The sequence below is a fragment of the Podarcis muralis genome, chromosome 13 (assembly GCF_964188315.1).
Source record: "Podarcis muralis chromosome 13, rPodMur119.hap1.1, whole genome shotgun sequence".
Lineage (NCBI taxonomy): Eukaryota > Metazoa > Chordata > Lepidosauria > Squamata > Lacertidae > Podarcis > Podarcis muralis.
The window spans coordinates 3,603,551-3,620,872 of record NC_135667.1 but is presented as its reverse complement, the minus strand read 5'-3'; the positions used below and the strand labels follow the sequence as shown (position 1 = coordinate 3,620,872).

Here is a 17,322-nt window from a genome sequence, read left to right as displayed (position 1 = left end):
AGAAACCCCCGAGCAGGATCCGAACACAAGACCCTCTCCCCTCCTGTGGTTTCCAGCGACTGGCGTCGAAAGTAACCTTGCCTCCGACAGCGGAGGAGCCGTTTTCCAAAAATATAGCTAAATGTAAATTAACAAATATAATGAAATGGGCTGATAAGGGTGTGAGCGCGACAGCCCTGGCAGCTAATTATAGGGCAGGTATCATTCCAAAACGTACGCGCGTGGGCGTTTCTGCACCGGCGAAAGTTGGCTGGTATTAATATCTCCCCTGCCTTTATTCTCCTTTGCAGAGAGAGACGTGGTTTAAATTTATGTCGGTCTGCATGCGGCTGTCGGTTGTGAGCTACCGCAGGAGCATCTGAACCGACATGGGCTGTTTTTGTTACGCAGAGTGAGGCCCTCTGGTCCAGGCTGGCTGGCTGGTTCTCCAGGGTCTCTGATTTCTCCTTCCAAGCCCTTGACGGAGGTGGCAGGATTTGAACCCAAGACCTTATGCTGGCCACACAGGTGCCTTTCCTGCCAGATTCCTAAGAATGTAAGGAAAACCTGCTGGATCAAGTCCAGCCAGCCCAGGATCCTGTGGCCAACCACGTGCAGGATCCGATCGCAAGAGCCCTCTCCCCTCCTCCTGTGGCTTCCAGCGACCAATATTTTTATTTATATACATAATTTTTATTAATAACATTCCAATTGGTAACAGATCAAATCAAATCTTGCCACATCATAATGCAAATATACCCACAACGTAACTGGCTGTGTTTAACTATATAAATTCTTTATGCATCATATAAACATAACTCTTTTCACATTATCTAATTGAGTAGAAGCAATTAAGGACCAACATTTAGAACAGGAAATGCAAATAGATCAGTTCCTATATACGTAATGTCCAAATAGAAGCTTTTTGTGTTCCACGTATGTCTTAGCGCATACAAGTGTCAAACGTAACAACTTTAAGGAGTAGTACTTGCAAAAGATGGAACTTTTCTTTGTAATGTTCCACATTTTCCTTTTGCAAAGTACGGTTGTTGCTTGCAGCTGCTGTATGCAGGTATCAGACGAAGGATACGAAAGATCTTAACGTGTGCCTTTGCAAAATATAGTTGCTGTATGCCGGTGTCAGTCGAAAGAACTTAAACGTGACAAGGATTCCCGGAATAATACTTTATTTTGCCTTGCCGGGCTTCGTCAGCCGTGCATAATCATAATACAAAAAAATAAAGCCAGTTATATATTCCAAATTAAATAATTTAATGGGACTTCCCATGTTCTGGCTGTCAGGAGAAAGTTTCTTTCACTTCTCTTGTTTTTTCCAGTTTCATAATTCCGCTCTTAACCTTTGTCTTATCATTGCAATCGCTGGTGTATGACTTTCTATCATATTTATCAAGTTCGTACAGTGGTGCCCCGCAAGACGAACGCCTCGCAAGACGGAAAACCCGCTAGACGAAAGGGTTTTCTGTTTTGGAGGCGCTTCGCAAAACGAATTTCCCTATGGGCTTCCTTCGCAAGACGAAAGCCCATAGGGAAATCTCCGGGACAGCGGGGAAGCGCAGCGCGTCTTCCCCACTGTCCTCGGACCTCCTCCGTAGCCTGGCAGCAGGAGGAGGTCTCTCCGCCCCCCTGCCAGGCTTCGGAAGGCTGCTCCGAAGCCAGGCGGCGGGAGGAGGACTCTCCGCCCCCCTGCCAGGCTTCGGAAGGCTGCTCCGAAGCCTGGCGGGGGGGCGGAGAGACTTCCTCCCGCCGCCAGGCTTCGGAGCAGCCTTCCGAAGCCTGGCGGGGGGGCGGAGAGGTTTTTTAAAAACCCCGGGACAGCGGGGGACTTCTCCGCTGTCCGGGGCGATTTTAAAATGCTGCTGCCGCCCGCCAGCATTTTAAAATCGCCCCGGACAGTGGAGAAGTCCCCCGCTATCCCGGGGTTTTTTAAAATGCTGGGGGTGGGAAGAAAAGCCCTTGTCCCCCCCCCCCCCAGCCTTCAGAAGAGGTCGGGGGACAGACTGTCCCCGGACCTGGTCTGAAGGCGGTTTCCATAGGAATGCATTGATTGATTTTCAATGCATTCCTATGGGATTTCGTGCTTCGCCAGACGAAAAAATCGCAAGACGACAAAACTTGCGGAACGAATTAATTTCGTCTTGCGAGGCACCACTGTATGTCTATTAACCTGCAAGAGGCCTTTTTATTCTGTCTTGTTATCCATTGGTTGATTTTCAGCTTGCCCTCCCTTCATTCCACAGTTTTATCTTCAAGCTCTGGGCTCTCTTTCGTTTGAGTTAGGCGCAGCAGTCTTTCAGATCTTTTAACGAGCTGATAGTCCAAATACGAGTTTTCCGTAGAAAAGCAACGTAGAAAAGAAAATCCTAGCTTGCTAGCCCCCGGGCCCTAGGGGAAGCTCGCAAAGACCAACAATTCACCCTCATTTTCACATTAATCCATATACAAAAGCAGATGCAGCTTTTGGTGTGAAATATTAAAAACGAAGATCATGGCCACTGGTCCCATCACCTCCTGGCAAATAGAAGGGGAAGAAATGGAGGCAGTGAGAGATTTTACTTTCTTGGGCTCCATGATCACTGCAGATGGTGACAGCAGCCACGAAATTAAGAGACGCCTGCTTCTTGGGAGAAAAGCACTGACAAACCTAGACAGCATCTTAAAAAGCAGAGACATCACCTTGCCAACAAAGGTCCGTATAGGTAAAGCTCTGGTTTTCCCAGTAGTGATGTATGGAGGTGAGAGCTGGACCATAAAGAAGGCTGATCGCCGAAGAATGGATGCTTTTGAATTCTGGTGCTGGAGGAGTCTCTTGAGAGTCCCATGGACTGCAAGAAGATCACACCTCTCCTTTCTGAAGGAAATCAGCCCTGAGTGCTTCCTGGAAGGACGGATCCTGAAGCTGAGGCTCCAGTACTTTGGCCACCTCACGAGAAGAGAAGACTCCCTGGAAAAGACCCTGATGTTGGGAACGATGGAGGGCACAAGGAGAAGGGGACGACAGAGGACGAGATGGTGGGACAGTGTTCTCGAAGCTGCAAACATGAGTCTGACCAAGCTGCGTGAGGCAGTGGAAGACAGGAGAGCCTGGCGTGCTCTGGTCCAGGGGGCCACGAAGAGTTGGACACGACTAAACGACTAAACAACAACAACAACAACATTCCCCAGTTGTATTCCATCGGTTGTCTTCAGCTCCCACTCATAGCCTCACAGCCTGTGCCATTTTCTCATCCCAGCGACCAATATTGAGAAGTACCGTGTTTTTTGCACCATAAGACGCACCCTTTTCTTCCGAAAAAGTAAGGGGAAATGTCTGTGCGTCTTACGGAGCGAATGTGTGGTCCCTGGAGCTGAATTGCCCAGGGGCAAAAACCAGATCATGCTTTTTTTTTTTTTTTGAAAGAGGGAAGTGGTGTTGAAACAAAGCCGCTGATCGGTTCAGGGAGAGAGATAAGGGACGCTAGAGATAAAGGAGGCTGCCTGGGAGGGGGGAGGTAAAGACAGCAAACTTGCAAAGGGGGGAAACAGGAAGACCAAAGCAATAAGGAGAGAAATTAGAAGAAAAGGAGGAGCAAAAAACTGCTCCAGCTAAGGAACAGACACTAATGCAAACAAGAAGGAAGGGAGTGTTGAAAGGAAACAGCTGATCGGTGGGATCAGAAGAGAGATAAGGGAGGCTAGGGGAGGCTGCCTGGGAGGGGGGAGGTAAAAGCCCATGGATCCTCAGGAATTTTGCATTGGGGTACCCCAAATTCACCATCAGATCACATAGCATGTCCATGGCTGCAGCCTGCACCAAAAAAATCACGCACCCACTGTTTCGTGGGGCCGCAATGGCGCAAAAACGTGGTTACAAATCATGGATCCACATGGATCCTCAGGATTTTTGCATTGGGTCACCCCAAATTCACCATCAGATCACATGTCTGTGGCCACAGCATGAACCACAAAAATCAACCAAACCTCCACTGTTTGGTTCAGAACATTTTTTTTCTTGTTTTCCTCCTCTAAAAACTAGGTGCGTCTTATGGAGCGAAAAATATGGCATTACTGCCTCCAGAGCCCTACTGACTACTTATCCTCCCTGAGTTGGTCTAATCCATCTTTAAAGGCTTCCATGTTGGCTGCCGTCCTTCCCTCCAGTGGCTTCCTTTTTAATCTGTCCTGAGTACCTCCAACATTCAGCTTCTAGTGCTGTGAGAGAGGGAGAAAACGTTTCTTTCTTTCTCTGGGATATGCATGATTTTATCAAATTCCGTCATGCCGGCTCTCACTTGCATTTCCTCTAAATTTAAGAAGCCCCGAGTGTTGCAACTCTTCCTCTTGTTCTCCATCCAGGAGTCGAAGTCATTTGCTGTTGGGATGTTCAAGGGCCAGGTCAACACAGAACAAGTCTTCCCTTATCCTTCAGGTAAACACCAGGGGCTTGGAGAGGAGATGGGTTGGAGGACTTTATTGTTTGATGTATTACTGTGTTTTAGTTAGTTGGAAGCTGCCCAGAGTGGCTGGGTAACCTCGTCAGATGGGCAGCATGTAGATAATAATAATAATAATAATAATAATAATAGTCCAGACTATTGGGAAATGATCCATAATGAATTGAAAAAAATGTTTAAAAGTACTTTCCAAACAAACCCAGAGTCCTTTCTTTTGGAGATAATTCAGACTGAAATTCCCAGGTGTCAAAAAAGGTTATTTATGTATGCCACTACTGCGGCCCGTCCTTTGTTAGCCCAAAAATGGAAAACGAGCGAGGTCCCAACCAAAGAAGAATGGCAACTTAAGTTGACAGAATATGCCCAGCTTGCAGACATATAGAATGAGAGAACAAGAAGAAGATACTTTTAAAGAAGACTGGAAAACGTTTATTGACTAAATGGGAAATAATTGTGTACAGCTGAAAACACGGGCAGCATTAAGATCAATTCAGCAGTGTAAACAAGTTTTGATGGGTGCAATAATGGAATAGTGAATGGTGTCGTTTTTGTGAAATATGCAGGGATTTGTGAGATGTAAAATGAACCATGGAAAGAGAAGAAGGGAAATCATTGGTATCTTAAGGATGTAAAATGGGTATTTTAAATTATAAAACTGAAAAATTAATAAAATTATATACAGAAGGAAAGGAAATGCAAATAATAATAATATAATAACAATTCACACACCTGCCAGAAACCCAGCCCAAGACCCCCTTCATTTTGAGTCCTGGGTCTGCCTCATTCCCTGTACTTTTCTCCTGAGGACTAGGCACTTCAGTCAGCGGCCCATTTTTGACCTAGTCCAGGCATCCCCAACCTTCGGCCCTCCAGATGTTTTGGACTACAATTCCCATCATCCCTGACCACTGGTCCTGTTAGCTAGGGATCATGGGAGTTGTAGTCCCAAAACATCTGGAGGGCCGAGTTTGGGGATGCCTGACCTAGTCCTAGAGACCATCGGTAGGCAAACTTAGGCCCAAATCCAGGCCAATTGCCATCTCAATCCGGCCCGCGGACGGTCCAGGAATCAGCGTGTTTTTACATGAGCAGAATATGTCCTTTTATTTAAAATGCACCTCTGGGTTATTTGTGGGGCACAGGAATTCGTTCATTATTATTTTTTTTTCAAAATATAGTCCGGCCCCCACAAGGTCTGAGGGACAGTGGACCAGCCCCCTGCTGAAAAAGTTTGCTGACCCCTGGACTAGCCAAACAAATTTCTTAATCTCTCTTCCTTCTTCCGTAAAGGGCAAGGCAGAGGGAGGTCTGTGGGTTTGCATTTTAAGTCTAAGAACGTTGGCTGAGGATAGGAAAGGCCAACTCTAGGTGTGCAGGGCTAAGTTGCCCCCTTTTCCTTAATAATTGATTATTTATACCCCACCCATCTGGCTGGGTTTCCCCAGCCACTCTGGGCGGCTTCCGAACGAATATTCAAAACAATGCGGCTTGGCGTGCAGTTAAGAGAATGCAGCCAGCCATCTCAGGTGGGAAAAGCTTGGAGAGTCTAAAAAGCAGAGGGAGGCGAGGAAATCCAAATTGGTTCCGCTGCAAGGTGCATGTTGGGGTTTGGAAAAGCAGCATGCTAGGAGGATGGCTCTACGCAGGGGCTAATGTTTCCCTTCCCTTCTCTTATTACAGTTCTAAATGAAGATCAGGCCCAGACACTGAGAGAGCTGGTGGGACCCGTCTCTCGGTTCTTTGAGGTGAGGACTCCCAGAATGGCGTCTGTCTTAATAATAATACAGTGATGCCTCGCAAGACGAAAATAATCCGTTCCGCGAGTCTCTTCGTCTAGCGGTTTTTTCGTCTTGCGAAGCAACCCGATTAGCGGTTTAGAGGCTTAGCGGCTATTAAAGGCTTAGCGGCTTAGAAAAAAGGGGGGGGGGGAGCGAAAAAAATCGCAAGACTCGCAAGACGTTTCCGTCTTGCGAAGCAAGCCCATAGGGAAAATCGTCTTGCGAAGCGCATCGAAAAATGGAAAACCCTTTCGTCTAGCAGGTTTTTCGTCTTGCGGGGCACCACTGTAATAATAATTTATTAGGGCAGGGCCAGAATTATGTGGGTGGGAATTGAGGAGAAATGGCAGGTTTGGGCGGAACCTTGGGGGACACATTCCCAAGAGTGAGGGGAAACGCAGAATGGGTTTAAATCACAGGTAGGCAAACTAAGGCCCGGGGGCTGGATCCGGCCCAATCGCCTTCTAAATCCGGCCTGCGGAAGGTCCGGGAATCAGTGTTTTACATGAGTAGAATGTGTGCTTTTATTTAAAATGCATCTCTGGGTTATTTGTGAGGCATAGGAATTCGTTCATTTCCTCCCCTCCAAAAAATATAGTCCGGCCCCCCACAAAGTCTGAGGGCCGGTGGACCGGCCCCCTGCTGAAAATGTTTGCTGGCCCCTGGTTTAAATAGATGCTTTCCCCATCGTCTGATTCTCCCTCCCTCCCTCTCTCCACCAGGAGGTGAACGACCCGGCCAATAATGATGCGCTGGAGAAAGTGGAGGACAAGACCATGGAAGGCCTCAAGGAGCTTGGAGCTTTTGGCTTGCAAATCCCTGTCGAGCTCGGGGGGCTGGGGCTCAGCAACACCCAGGTGAGGCTCGAGGGCTGGCGCTCCCCCATCCTTCCCCTAAACGCTACCAGACTCGGAGGGAAGCCTAGGAAGGAAACTGCATGGAGCTTAGAGGGATTTCCTGCTGCTCTGTGCAGCCATTGGTCAGGTTGCTGTGATGTCATGGAATGTTCTCAGACATTGTCCTTTTAGGGATGGGGGTGGCTTTCCTGCTTTGAGGAAGGCTGAGCTTTCTCGCCACCGAGAAAAATGTGCTCTGTCCATGCTCAGAGGTGAGAGAGACAGAACTCTGAATGCTTCGCGGCTGCTGACCCCTTCTTTTTCTCTCTTCCCGCCGCAGTATGCGCGAATGGTGGAGATCGTCGGCATGCACGACCTGGGGGTGGGCATCACCTTGGGGGCCCACCAGTCGATCGGGTTTAAGGGCATCCTCCTCTATGGCACCAAGGAGCAGAAGGAAAAGTACCTCCCCAAACTGGCAACAGGTAAGGGGTCGTGGCCTGGGGGGGGGGGGAGCTTAAGGGGCAGAGACATCATAACCAGTGGCAGGCGATGGGGAGGAGGGGGCAGAATAAGGGGCTGAGGGAGGAAGTTGAGGGAGGGAGGTGCACCCTGCAACACGGTCCCTCCTGCTGCGCACATCCCTGCTTCAAAGGTTCCTCGCTTCACAAGTTCCCCCTTTTGCCGCCCAACATCCCAGCGGGGCCATCACCTGCCTAAATTCCCTTTCATCATGGTGTTTGCGTGTTTTTTGTGTGTGCACGAGGATGGGTTGTGTTACTATTTTTATTTTTTGAAATAAACTTTCAACAAAATCCATGTACAGTCATACCTCTGGTTACGAACGTGATCCTTGCGGGAGGCACGTTCGCAACCGAGCGCTGAAACCCGGAAGTAACCCATTCCAGTAATTCCGGGTTCGGTGCAGTCCGAAACCCGAAAACGCGCAACCCGCAGCGTTCGCAACCCGAGGTATGACTGTAGCGAGATCTCTGAGTCTCATGACTGCCTCCCTTCCATGGGTCCTAGTGTCAATATTTACATCTGCATATCAGTCCGTTATCCACATTTTTTATCCATCTAAATCATGGATAGGCAAACGAAGGCTTGGGGGGCCGGATCCGGCCCAATCGCCTTCTAAATCCGACCTGCGGACGGTCCGGGAATCAGCGTGTTTTTACATGAGTAGAGTGTGTCCTTTTATTTAAAATGCACCTCTGGGTTATTTGTGGGGCATAGTAATTCATTCTTTTTTCCCTTCAAATTATAGTCTGGCCCCCACAAGGTCTGAGGGACAGTGGACCGGCCCCCTCTAAAAACGTTTGCTAACCACTGGACTAAAGTGTTCATAGTCTTTGTTACCTTGCAAGTGAGATTAAAATCCTGCTAGTGTTTCCTCTGCTTACAGTGGGAAATAAATTATATACACCCCCCCCCCATTCTTTTTTAAAAGTTCTTGTCTTCTTGGTTCCTGAGCTTTCCAGTTAATTTCGCCATTTCGGCATAGTCCGTCAACTTGGTTTGTCGTTCTTCCCTGGTCGGGATTTTTTCTTCTTTCCCATCCGGGTTGTGGATCACGAGGGCTGAGACATGCTTATATTGCACAAAACTTGGCAGCCGCTTCAGACCTTGTAGGCAAAGGTGGCTGTGCGTATTTTGGGTGCCTCTGTCTTCCCAGGACGACCCTCTTTTTTAAAAAATAAAATGAAACCCTCTAGGTGAGACCATTGCTGCGTACTGCCTGACGGAGCCCACAAGCGGCTCGGACGCAGCTTCCATCCGTTCCACAGCTGAGCTCAGCCCCTGCGGCACTTACTACACTCTCAACGGGAGCAAGATTTGGATCAGGTGAGTTGGGGGCCAGCCTGGGTGGGTAGGTAGAGGAGAAGGAGGCGGCACGGATTGGGGCAGGGTGGGGGGAGTGGTTGCCCCCCACCTTGGAGCAGAGATTTCACCAAAAAGAGCCTTGAACCTGCCGCACTTCTCTTTGGAAAACACCCCCTTCCTCAGTATATTTTGGATATTTTTTATACTGCCGCTTTTGATCATATATTACTACTATTATTATGTAATTGAATTTATATACCGCCCTATAGCCAGAGGTCTCAGGGCGGTTCACATAAAAAGATCACAGTGTGAAGAATAAAAATAAAACCAATGACCCAATAATACACCCCCCCCCCCAAAAAAGAGCCACATTTTAAAAGTGTATGGGATGTTGATCAGGTCAACCAAAGGCCTGGTTAAAAAGGAACGTGTTTTTATCTATATCTATCTATAATATAGGGACGCGGGTGGCGATGTGGGTTACGACTGGACCTAATGGTCAGGGGTCCCTTTACCTTTATCTATAATATATCTATCTATAATAAATAAATATATGTGTGTGTGTATGTATTTATATGTGTGTGTGTGTATACACACACACACACACACATTTATATATACTGACTTTTTTGTATTATTTTTTGATGAGCAGCCACAAATATATTAATATAGACCTTCAAATGTGAGGTTGGAGGCTTGCCTGTGGCCCTGCAGTTACGAGCGCCAACCCCCCCCCCGCCCCCAAATCCTGACTGGCAAATCTCTTGCAGCAATGGCGGCCTTGCGGATATATTCACCGTTTTCGCAAAAACGAAGATAAGGGACGAGGCAACTGGGGAAGTGAAGGACAAGATCACGGCCTTCATAGTGGAGCGAGCCTTTGGGGGCGTCACACGGTGAGTAGTATCGGAGCAAGCCACCTCGTTCCAGCTCTGGCTTATTCCTCCGCCCGGACCAGTATTGCCTGCTCTGGCTCTCAGCTGCTCTCCAGAATCTCAGGGCACACACAGGAGGAGAGATTGCCTGGCTCTGCTCACTGGAGATTGAACTTGGAAGCTTCTGCATTTAAAAAACGGGGAATTTACAAGAATGCCTGCAAATGATGCATACACGAACATTTAAAATTGGGGACTCTCCACTAACTTATTAAAGGAAGGTGCTTCCTTAATCGTCAGTGCTTGGCGACGTAGAAAAATTTCCTGCAGGCATTTAAAGGTTAAATACATTTACTGTATTTTTCCTTGTACAAGACTGTATTTTTTCCCTAATTTTTTAAGTTTAAAATTGGGGGTCATCTTATACATCAGGGGTGTCAAACTCAAATTCATCGGGGGCCGCATCAGCAGTTTGGTCACCCTCAAAGGGCCGGTTGTATCTGTAGGACTATGTGTCCGCCGCCGCTGCTCGGCTTCCTCCGGCCAAGCTTCCCCTGGTGCGCGGGTTTAGCTTTCGTTCTCTCTTTATTTATTTCTTGCAGCAGCGACCTTGCTCAGCCAGCACCCGTCGCACGTGGGTTGCATGGAGGGGGGCGCGCACAGAGCGACCCGCGCGGCTTTCCGAGCCAACCCTCCTCCAGCCCACCTTAACAAGGGCCTAGGCTTGCTAACTTTGCGGCTAGACCTCGGTGTTTCTACACACTGCAGAAAATGTGCAGGACTTTAAAGGTGCAGCGACCCTCCCGCATCCAGCCTGCCTTTCTGGGAGGAGAGGAGGAGGAGGAGGCGGCGGCGGGCGAGTCACCCGTGCAAGAGGGAAGAGCGAGCGATGGCCCGGGATCAGGCCTCTCCGATCAGGGCCAAAGGTGAACCGAGGGAGGGAGAGAAGGATCCCTAGCCTCGTGCGCAGCAGCGGCTCTTACGCGTGCGGACCCCGCGATGGCGCAGCCGGTGTCGTGTGCTTTGCTCCGTCCAAGCGGGCAAAGCGAGGGCGGAGAGCCAGGAAGCAGTCCGCATTTCCCAGAAGCAAGCGCCGCAATGGGTACTGCGAGCCAGACAGGCCTTGACAGCGGAGGGCGGGCTCGATTCGGGGCTTGGCGAGGAGGAGAGGGAGAAATCCGAAAGGGCACCGCGCGGCTGGGTTGGGTTGCAAATCAAGCGCGTGAAAGGGTTGCCTTTTGCAGAGCCGGAAAGGCGTGGAAGGAGCGTTCCTGCCTTTGTCATTGATAAAAGGGCTTGCGGGGGGGGGCGGCCCTTACGGACACCAGGAATTGCTGGCTACACGGGCCACATGATGAGGTCTGGCGGGCCGGATTCGGCCCGCGGGCCTTGCGTTTGACACCCGTGTTATACATGGATAGGGCATAGGGGGGACTGGCAATCCCCCCCCAAGCTCAGCAACTCTGACCAATCATGCCCCCCCCCAAAAAGCTTAACAGCTCTGTGCAATCTTCCCCCATTTTATTAATTTGAAGTTCCCAAAAAATGGGGGTCTGTTATACACAGAAAAATACGGTATTTATCTCACCCCCCTCCAGCGGACCCCCAGAGAAGAAGATGGGCATCAAGGCGTCCAACACGGCCGAGGTCCACTTTGACGGGTGCCGTGTTCCTGTCGAGAATGTCATAGGGGCCCCCGGCTCTGGGTTCAAGGTGGCCATGAATATCCTGAACAACGGGCGGTTTGGCATGGCCGCTGCCACGGCCGGCACCATGCGGGGGCTGATCAGCAAAGCGGTGAGTGAAGTCTCATAGTACCTTTGGAGTTGGAAGAGGACCCCCCTCTTTCCAATTTTTTTAATGCTTGATGTTTTAGCGTGTTCCTATATCTGCTGGGGGACATGGGTGGCACTGTGGGTTAAACCACAGAGCCTAGGACTTGCCAAGATCAGAAGGTTGGTGGTTCGAATCCCCATTACGGGGTGAGCTCCCGTTGCTCGGTCCCTGCTCCTGCCAACCTAGCAGTTCGAAAGCACATCAAAGTGCAAGTAGATAAATAGGTACCACTCTGGCGGGAAGGTAAACGGCGTTTCCGTGCGCTGCTCTGGTTCGCCAGAAGCGGCTTAGTCCTGCTGGCCACATGACCCGGAAGCTGTACGCCGGCTCCTTCGGCCAGTAAAGCGAGATGAGCGCCACAACCCCAGAGTCGTTGGCGGCTGGACTTAACTGTCAGGGGTCCCTTTACCTTTACCCCTTATGGCTTTGATCTATAGGCTACCACTAAAATGAGGCTTCATTTTAAGCTGCATTTTAAACTGTATTCTAACTTATATTTTAATCCACTGGTTTTTTGTTTTTTTTAATGTTTTTACTATATTTATATTCAGTGTTAGGTGCCCTGAGCCAGGACTTGGCCGGGGAGGGCAGGGTATAAATATATTTATTATTATTATTATTATTATTATTATTATTATTATTATTATTATTATCCAAAAAGGTGAACTATGCAGCAAACAGGACCCAGTTTGGAGACAAAATCCACAACTTTGAGGGAATTCAGGAGAAACTGGCTCGCATGGCAGTTCTGCAGTACGTGACAGAGGTGAGGGCAAAGGCGAAAGTGATCTGGCACATGGGGTTGGGGCAGCGATGCGCCAACTGCTGTGGCGTGCCGAAAAAACGCACTGCTTAGCGCCAAAGCCCCCCGACTGCAGCCCGTCCTGACCCGCCACCTTCCCCCAGCCTGGCAACGAGCCTTTAAATCTTTGCTTCATAAGGACTAGGAACTTGAGAAGAACATCAAGAGGATCCCTGCAGCGGGATCAGGCCAAAGCCCCATCTAGCCCAGTTTCCTGTTCTCACAGTGGCCAACCGGGGGGGGGGGGGGCGGGGATGAGTGCAACTGAATTCCCCAAAGGGTTGTAAACTGAAAGGTGAAATTAACAGGACGCACCCAGAAGCTGTTAGTTTCAGCGCATCCTGTTACGACGCAGACTTTTTCAAAACAGTGATGGAGCAGAGCGTGGGTAGGCAAACTAAGACCTGGGGGCCGGATCTGGCCCAGTCGCCTTCTAAATCCGGCCTGCGGATGGTCTGGGAATCAGCGTGTTTTTACATGAGTAGAAATGTGCCCTTTTCTTTAAAATGCATCTCTGGGTTACAGTGGTACCTCGGGTTACATACACTTCAGGTTACACACTCCACTAACCCAGAAATAGTGCTTCAGGTTAAGAACTTTGCTTCAGGATAAGAACAGAAATCGTGCAGTGGCGGCGCAGCGGCAGCAGGAGGCCCCATTAGCTAAAGTGGTGCTTCAGGTTAAGAACAGTTTCAGGTTTAGAACAGACCTCCGGAACGAATTAAGTACTTAACCTGAGGTACCACTGTATTTGTGGGGCCTGCCTGATATTTTTACATGAGTAGAACGTGTGCTTTTATTTAAAAGGCATCTCTGGGTTATTTGTGGGTTATTTGTTCATTTCCCCCTCCTCCCAAAAAAAATACAGTCCGCCCCCCCCCCCAAGGTCTGAGGGACAGTGGACTGGCCCCCGGCCAGAAAAGTTTGCTGACCCCTGAAGCAGAGTCTCACTCCCTTGGCTCTTTTCCTCTTCCCTGCAGTCCATGGCGTACATGATCAGCGCGAATATGGACCAAGGGGCGACAGACTTCCAGATCGAGGCTGCCATCAGCAAAATCTTCGGCTCGGTGAGAAAGGGGCCTGGTGGGAAATGGGGAAGGTGGCCTTGCCCCCTTGTCTGTCAGTCACCTGTTTGGCTGCATCCCTGATTTAATGGGCAAAGTCCCCTCTGTTTTGACAATCTCCCTTGGCGGCGGTGGCTGTTGGTGTTTCAGTGCGCCCATTTTACAGCCTGAGAAGACAGTCATTTCCCCCTCTTTCCCTTTTGTCTTGCCCAGGAGGCCGCTTGGACTGTTGCAGACGAGTGCATCCAGGTCATGGGCGGAATGGGCTTCATGAAGGTGAGTCAATTGGGAGAAATCTCTTCCACACACCCCGTCCAAAACCACCAATTGTCATCCACAGTGTTCGTAGTTCCAGGTTTTCATTCCCTTTTCCTTTCCAAAATGATTTCCCCCCCTTTTTTTTAATAACGGCGAGCAAATACCTGAAAGATTGTTGTACCAAAGATTGTCAAAGTGCTGGTGTTGACCTTTAAAGCCCTAAACGGCCTCGGTCCAGTATACCTGAAGGAGCGTCTTCACCCCCATCGTTCAGCCCGGACACTGAGCTCCAGCGCCGAGGGCCTTCTGGTGGTTCCCTCATTGCGAGAAGCAAAGCTGCAGGGAACCAGGCAGAGGGCCTTCTCGGTGGTGGCGCCCGCCCTGTGGAACACCCTCCCTTCAGATGTCAAGGAAATAAGCAGTTATCTTCTCTTTAAAAGACATCTGAAGGCAGCCCTGTTCAGGGAAGTTTTTAATGTATGACATAAAAGGTAAAGGTATCCCTGCCTGTACGGGCCAGTCTTGACAGACTTTAGGGTTGTGCGCCCATCTCACTCAAGAGGCCGGGGGCCAGCGCTGTCCGGAGACACTTCCGGGTCATGTGGCCAGTGTGACAAGCTGCATCTGGCGAGCCAGCGCAGCACACGGAAACGCCATTTACCTTCCCGCTAGTAAGTGGTCCCTATTTATCTACTTGCACCCGGGGGTGCTTTCGAACTGCTAGGTTGGCAGGCGCTGGGACCGAACAATGGGAGCGCACCCCGCCGCGGGGATTCGAACCGCCGACCTTTCGATCGGCAAGCCCTAGGCGCTGAGGCTTTTACCCACAGTGCCACCAGCGTCCCCAAAATGTATGACATAGTAGTGTATTTTTGGTCTTTGTGGAAGCTGCCCAGAGTGACTGGGGAAACCCAGCCAGATGGGCGGGGTACAAATAAATTCTTATTCTTATTCTTATTCTTATTCTTATTCTTATTCTTCTTATTATTATTATTACCACCTATATGCCCATTTGACCACTTTGATCTATGGAACTGGCAGTATTCCAGGTGCCAAAATGATACCCTTTCCTCATTCATAAAAAAAATCATTTTTTAAGCGTGGCAGCACCTACGTGCAGGAACTCTCTGTCTATAGACATCAGGCAGGCTCTTTTCCCTGTTCTCTTTTCATCGCCTGCTAAAAACATTTTTCTTTCTTTCCTGCCCAGACACGTAGAACGATGGTGTATGTTTTAATCTGCTTACACTTTATTGCTGATTTAATCTTCTGAGTGCTTTTAAGGAGTTGTCTTTACTGCTATTTTTCGCTTTATTCTCTTTGTGTTGATTTTTTTAAAAAACAAATCGAGCGTTGTATAAATTTATGAAATAAATAAAATAACAACAGACAGGAAAATACAAAGAGAAGGAATGAAGACACGGCTTTTTAATTTACTGAATTGATAAGAAATCAAGGAATAAGCAAAGGAGAGAGAGGTTGGGTTGTAATTACAACTACAAATTATTTCGAAAAGGAGACAAAAGATTAAGCGACGCTAAATCCAGATATTTGCATGAACCCATGGGACCTGACATTCCTGACTTGTATTTGTATCTGAAATAAAATTAAACCAAGTGGTGAGGAAACTAATCTCGAGTGCTCTGGGACACCTTGAATTTGTTTCTCTCTCTCTCTCTCTCTCTGTGTGTGTGTGTGTGTGTGTGTGTGTTCCCCGCCCCCCCCAAGCAAAGCAATTTTCCAAGACTTGGAAAACCAGCAGTCCAAGTTGCCAGGATTGAAATCCTTCCAAAACTTGGCCTTTGTGGCTCAGCCCCAGATTTTCCTTTCTGAAATGAATGAAACCTGGCCTTGCGACTCTGCAGCGAGACTCTTTACGGGGTCCTCGCTGCGAGATCACATTCACCCGGTGATATACCAGTTGCACTGGCTCCCGGTGGAGTACAGGGTCAGGTTCAAGGTGCTGGTTTTAACCTTTAAAGCCCTGTACGGCCTGGGACCCTCGTACCTACGGGACCGCCTCTCCTAGTATGCCCCACTGAGGACCTTATGGTCTTCAAACAAAAACATCTTGGAGGTCCCGGGCCACAGAGAGGTTAGGCTGGCCTCAACTAGAGCCAGGGCTTTTTTGGCCGTGGCCCCGATCTGGTGGAACGCTCTTTGTCACAAGAGACTTGGGCCCTGCGGGGCATGACATCTTTCCGCAGGGCCTGCAAGACAGAGCTGTTCCGCCTGGCCTTTGGCCAAGGCACAGCCTTACCCCCTCCTTCGGTAATCCTCACAGAACTCTAGCCCAATGGTTGCCATCAATTTGATTTGAATTAATTATATATATATATATATATATATATATATGCAGGTTTTGGTGTCCTCGGGTATCCTCGGGTATAAAAGATATTTATTAAAGTTTTCAATATTAATACAAAAAGAGAATCAAAAAGAAAAAAGAAATAACAAAAATACAAGAATAAAAATTGAATTAATTTTATAATGTTGTATTATTTTATTGTTGTTAGCCGCCCTGAGCCCAGCTTTGGCTGGGGAGAGCGGGATATAAATTTTAAAAATTATTATTATTATTATTAAGCCAAAAGCAACTTCCTGTCCCCAAATAGGAGATGGACAAAGGCTAGGTGTGATTCCTAGGATTCAGAAGCATGGCTGCTTCTGACTGTGGGGGCACAACGTACACAACCCTCTCCTCCATCCTCTAGGTTGGTGGCCATCTTGTGGCAGGGAGTTCCAGAGTTTATGCACTGTGTGAAGGAGCTCTCTTTCCTTCATCTCGTCCTGAATCTGTCCTGTTCATGCTCAGGCTCTTGATTTTAAACTTGCCTTGCCCAGGACTCTGGGCCATCCAGACCCTTGGATTGAAAGCCCCCCATGTTAAGGTCAGAACCACTGGGGCAATCCTGGTTCTGTCCACCTTGACCCCCTCCTCTCCTTCTCTTCCCTCTCTGCTGCAGGATGCTGGAGTGGAACGTGTGCTGCGTGACTTGAGAGTTTTCCGGATCTTTGAGGGGACCAATGACATCCTGCGGCTGTTTGTCGCGCTCAATGGATTTCAGGTGGGTTGTTGGGAATGTGTGTCTGTGGTTCAGAATCTGGGGAGGAGGAGGAAAGAGCGCAGTGTTTTTTAAGGCGGGAGGGGGAGCTTCTGTGTTGCCCCCATGGCTTTCAGCCATTGATGAGAACATTGGAAGAGCTCCGTCGGATCAGGCCTAAGGCCCATCTATTCCTTTAAAAAACATTTTTTTTAAATAAACTTTATCATACATCAATTAAGATCAGTTTTTTGCACATTACAGTGGACACTTGGGTTGCGAACGTGATCCATGCGGGTGCCACTTTTGCAACCCGCAGCGTTCGCAACCCGCAGTGGTGCGTCTGCGCATGTGCGGGTTGCGATTTGGCGCTTCTGTGCATGTGCAAAGCGCGATTTAGCGCTTCTGCGCATGCACGACCACCATCCGTTCCGGTACTTCCAGGTTTCGGCTCGTCCGAAAAAATGCAACCTGAAGCATCTGTAACCCGAGGTATGACTGTATTAATAACATTTAACTTAGACAGTACATGCAACACATCCAGTACACACATATTACAACATAAGCACACC

The 17,322-nt window shown here is 48.8% G+C and overlaps 1 protein-coding gene across 1 annotated transcript in view; it reads left to right on the top strand.

The window, feature by feature from the left end:
* The window catches only part of ACADVL (acyl-CoA dehydrogenase very long chain), a 34,392-nt gene that overhangs the window by 6,234 nt on the left and 10,836 nt on the right, over positions 1 to 17,322 (top strand). The window contains exons 4-14 of the mRNA XM_028701926.2: positions 4,333 to 4,405; positions 6,111 to 6,175; positions 6,931 to 7,065; positions 7,385 to 7,529; positions 8,763 to 8,892; positions 9,642 to 9,767; positions 11,345 to 11,543; positions 12,244 to 12,348; positions 13,365 to 13,451; positions 13,662 to 13,724; positions 16,673 to 16,774. Of these exons, the coding sequence (XP_028557759.2) occupies positions 4,333 to 4,405; positions 6,111 to 6,175; positions 6,931 to 7,065; positions 7,385 to 7,529; positions 8,763 to 8,892; positions 9,642 to 9,767; positions 11,345 to 11,543; positions 12,244 to 12,348; positions 13,365 to 13,451; positions 13,662 to 13,724; positions 16,673 to 16,774 (1,230 nt within the window). The remainder of the gene's footprint in view (positions 1 to 4,332; positions 4,406 to 6,110; positions 6,176 to 6,930; positions 7,066 to 7,384; positions 7,530 to 8,762; positions 8,893 to 9,641; positions 9,768 to 11,344; positions 11,544 to 12,243; positions 12,349 to 13,364; positions 13,452 to 13,661; positions 13,725 to 16,672; positions 16,775 to 17,322) is intronic.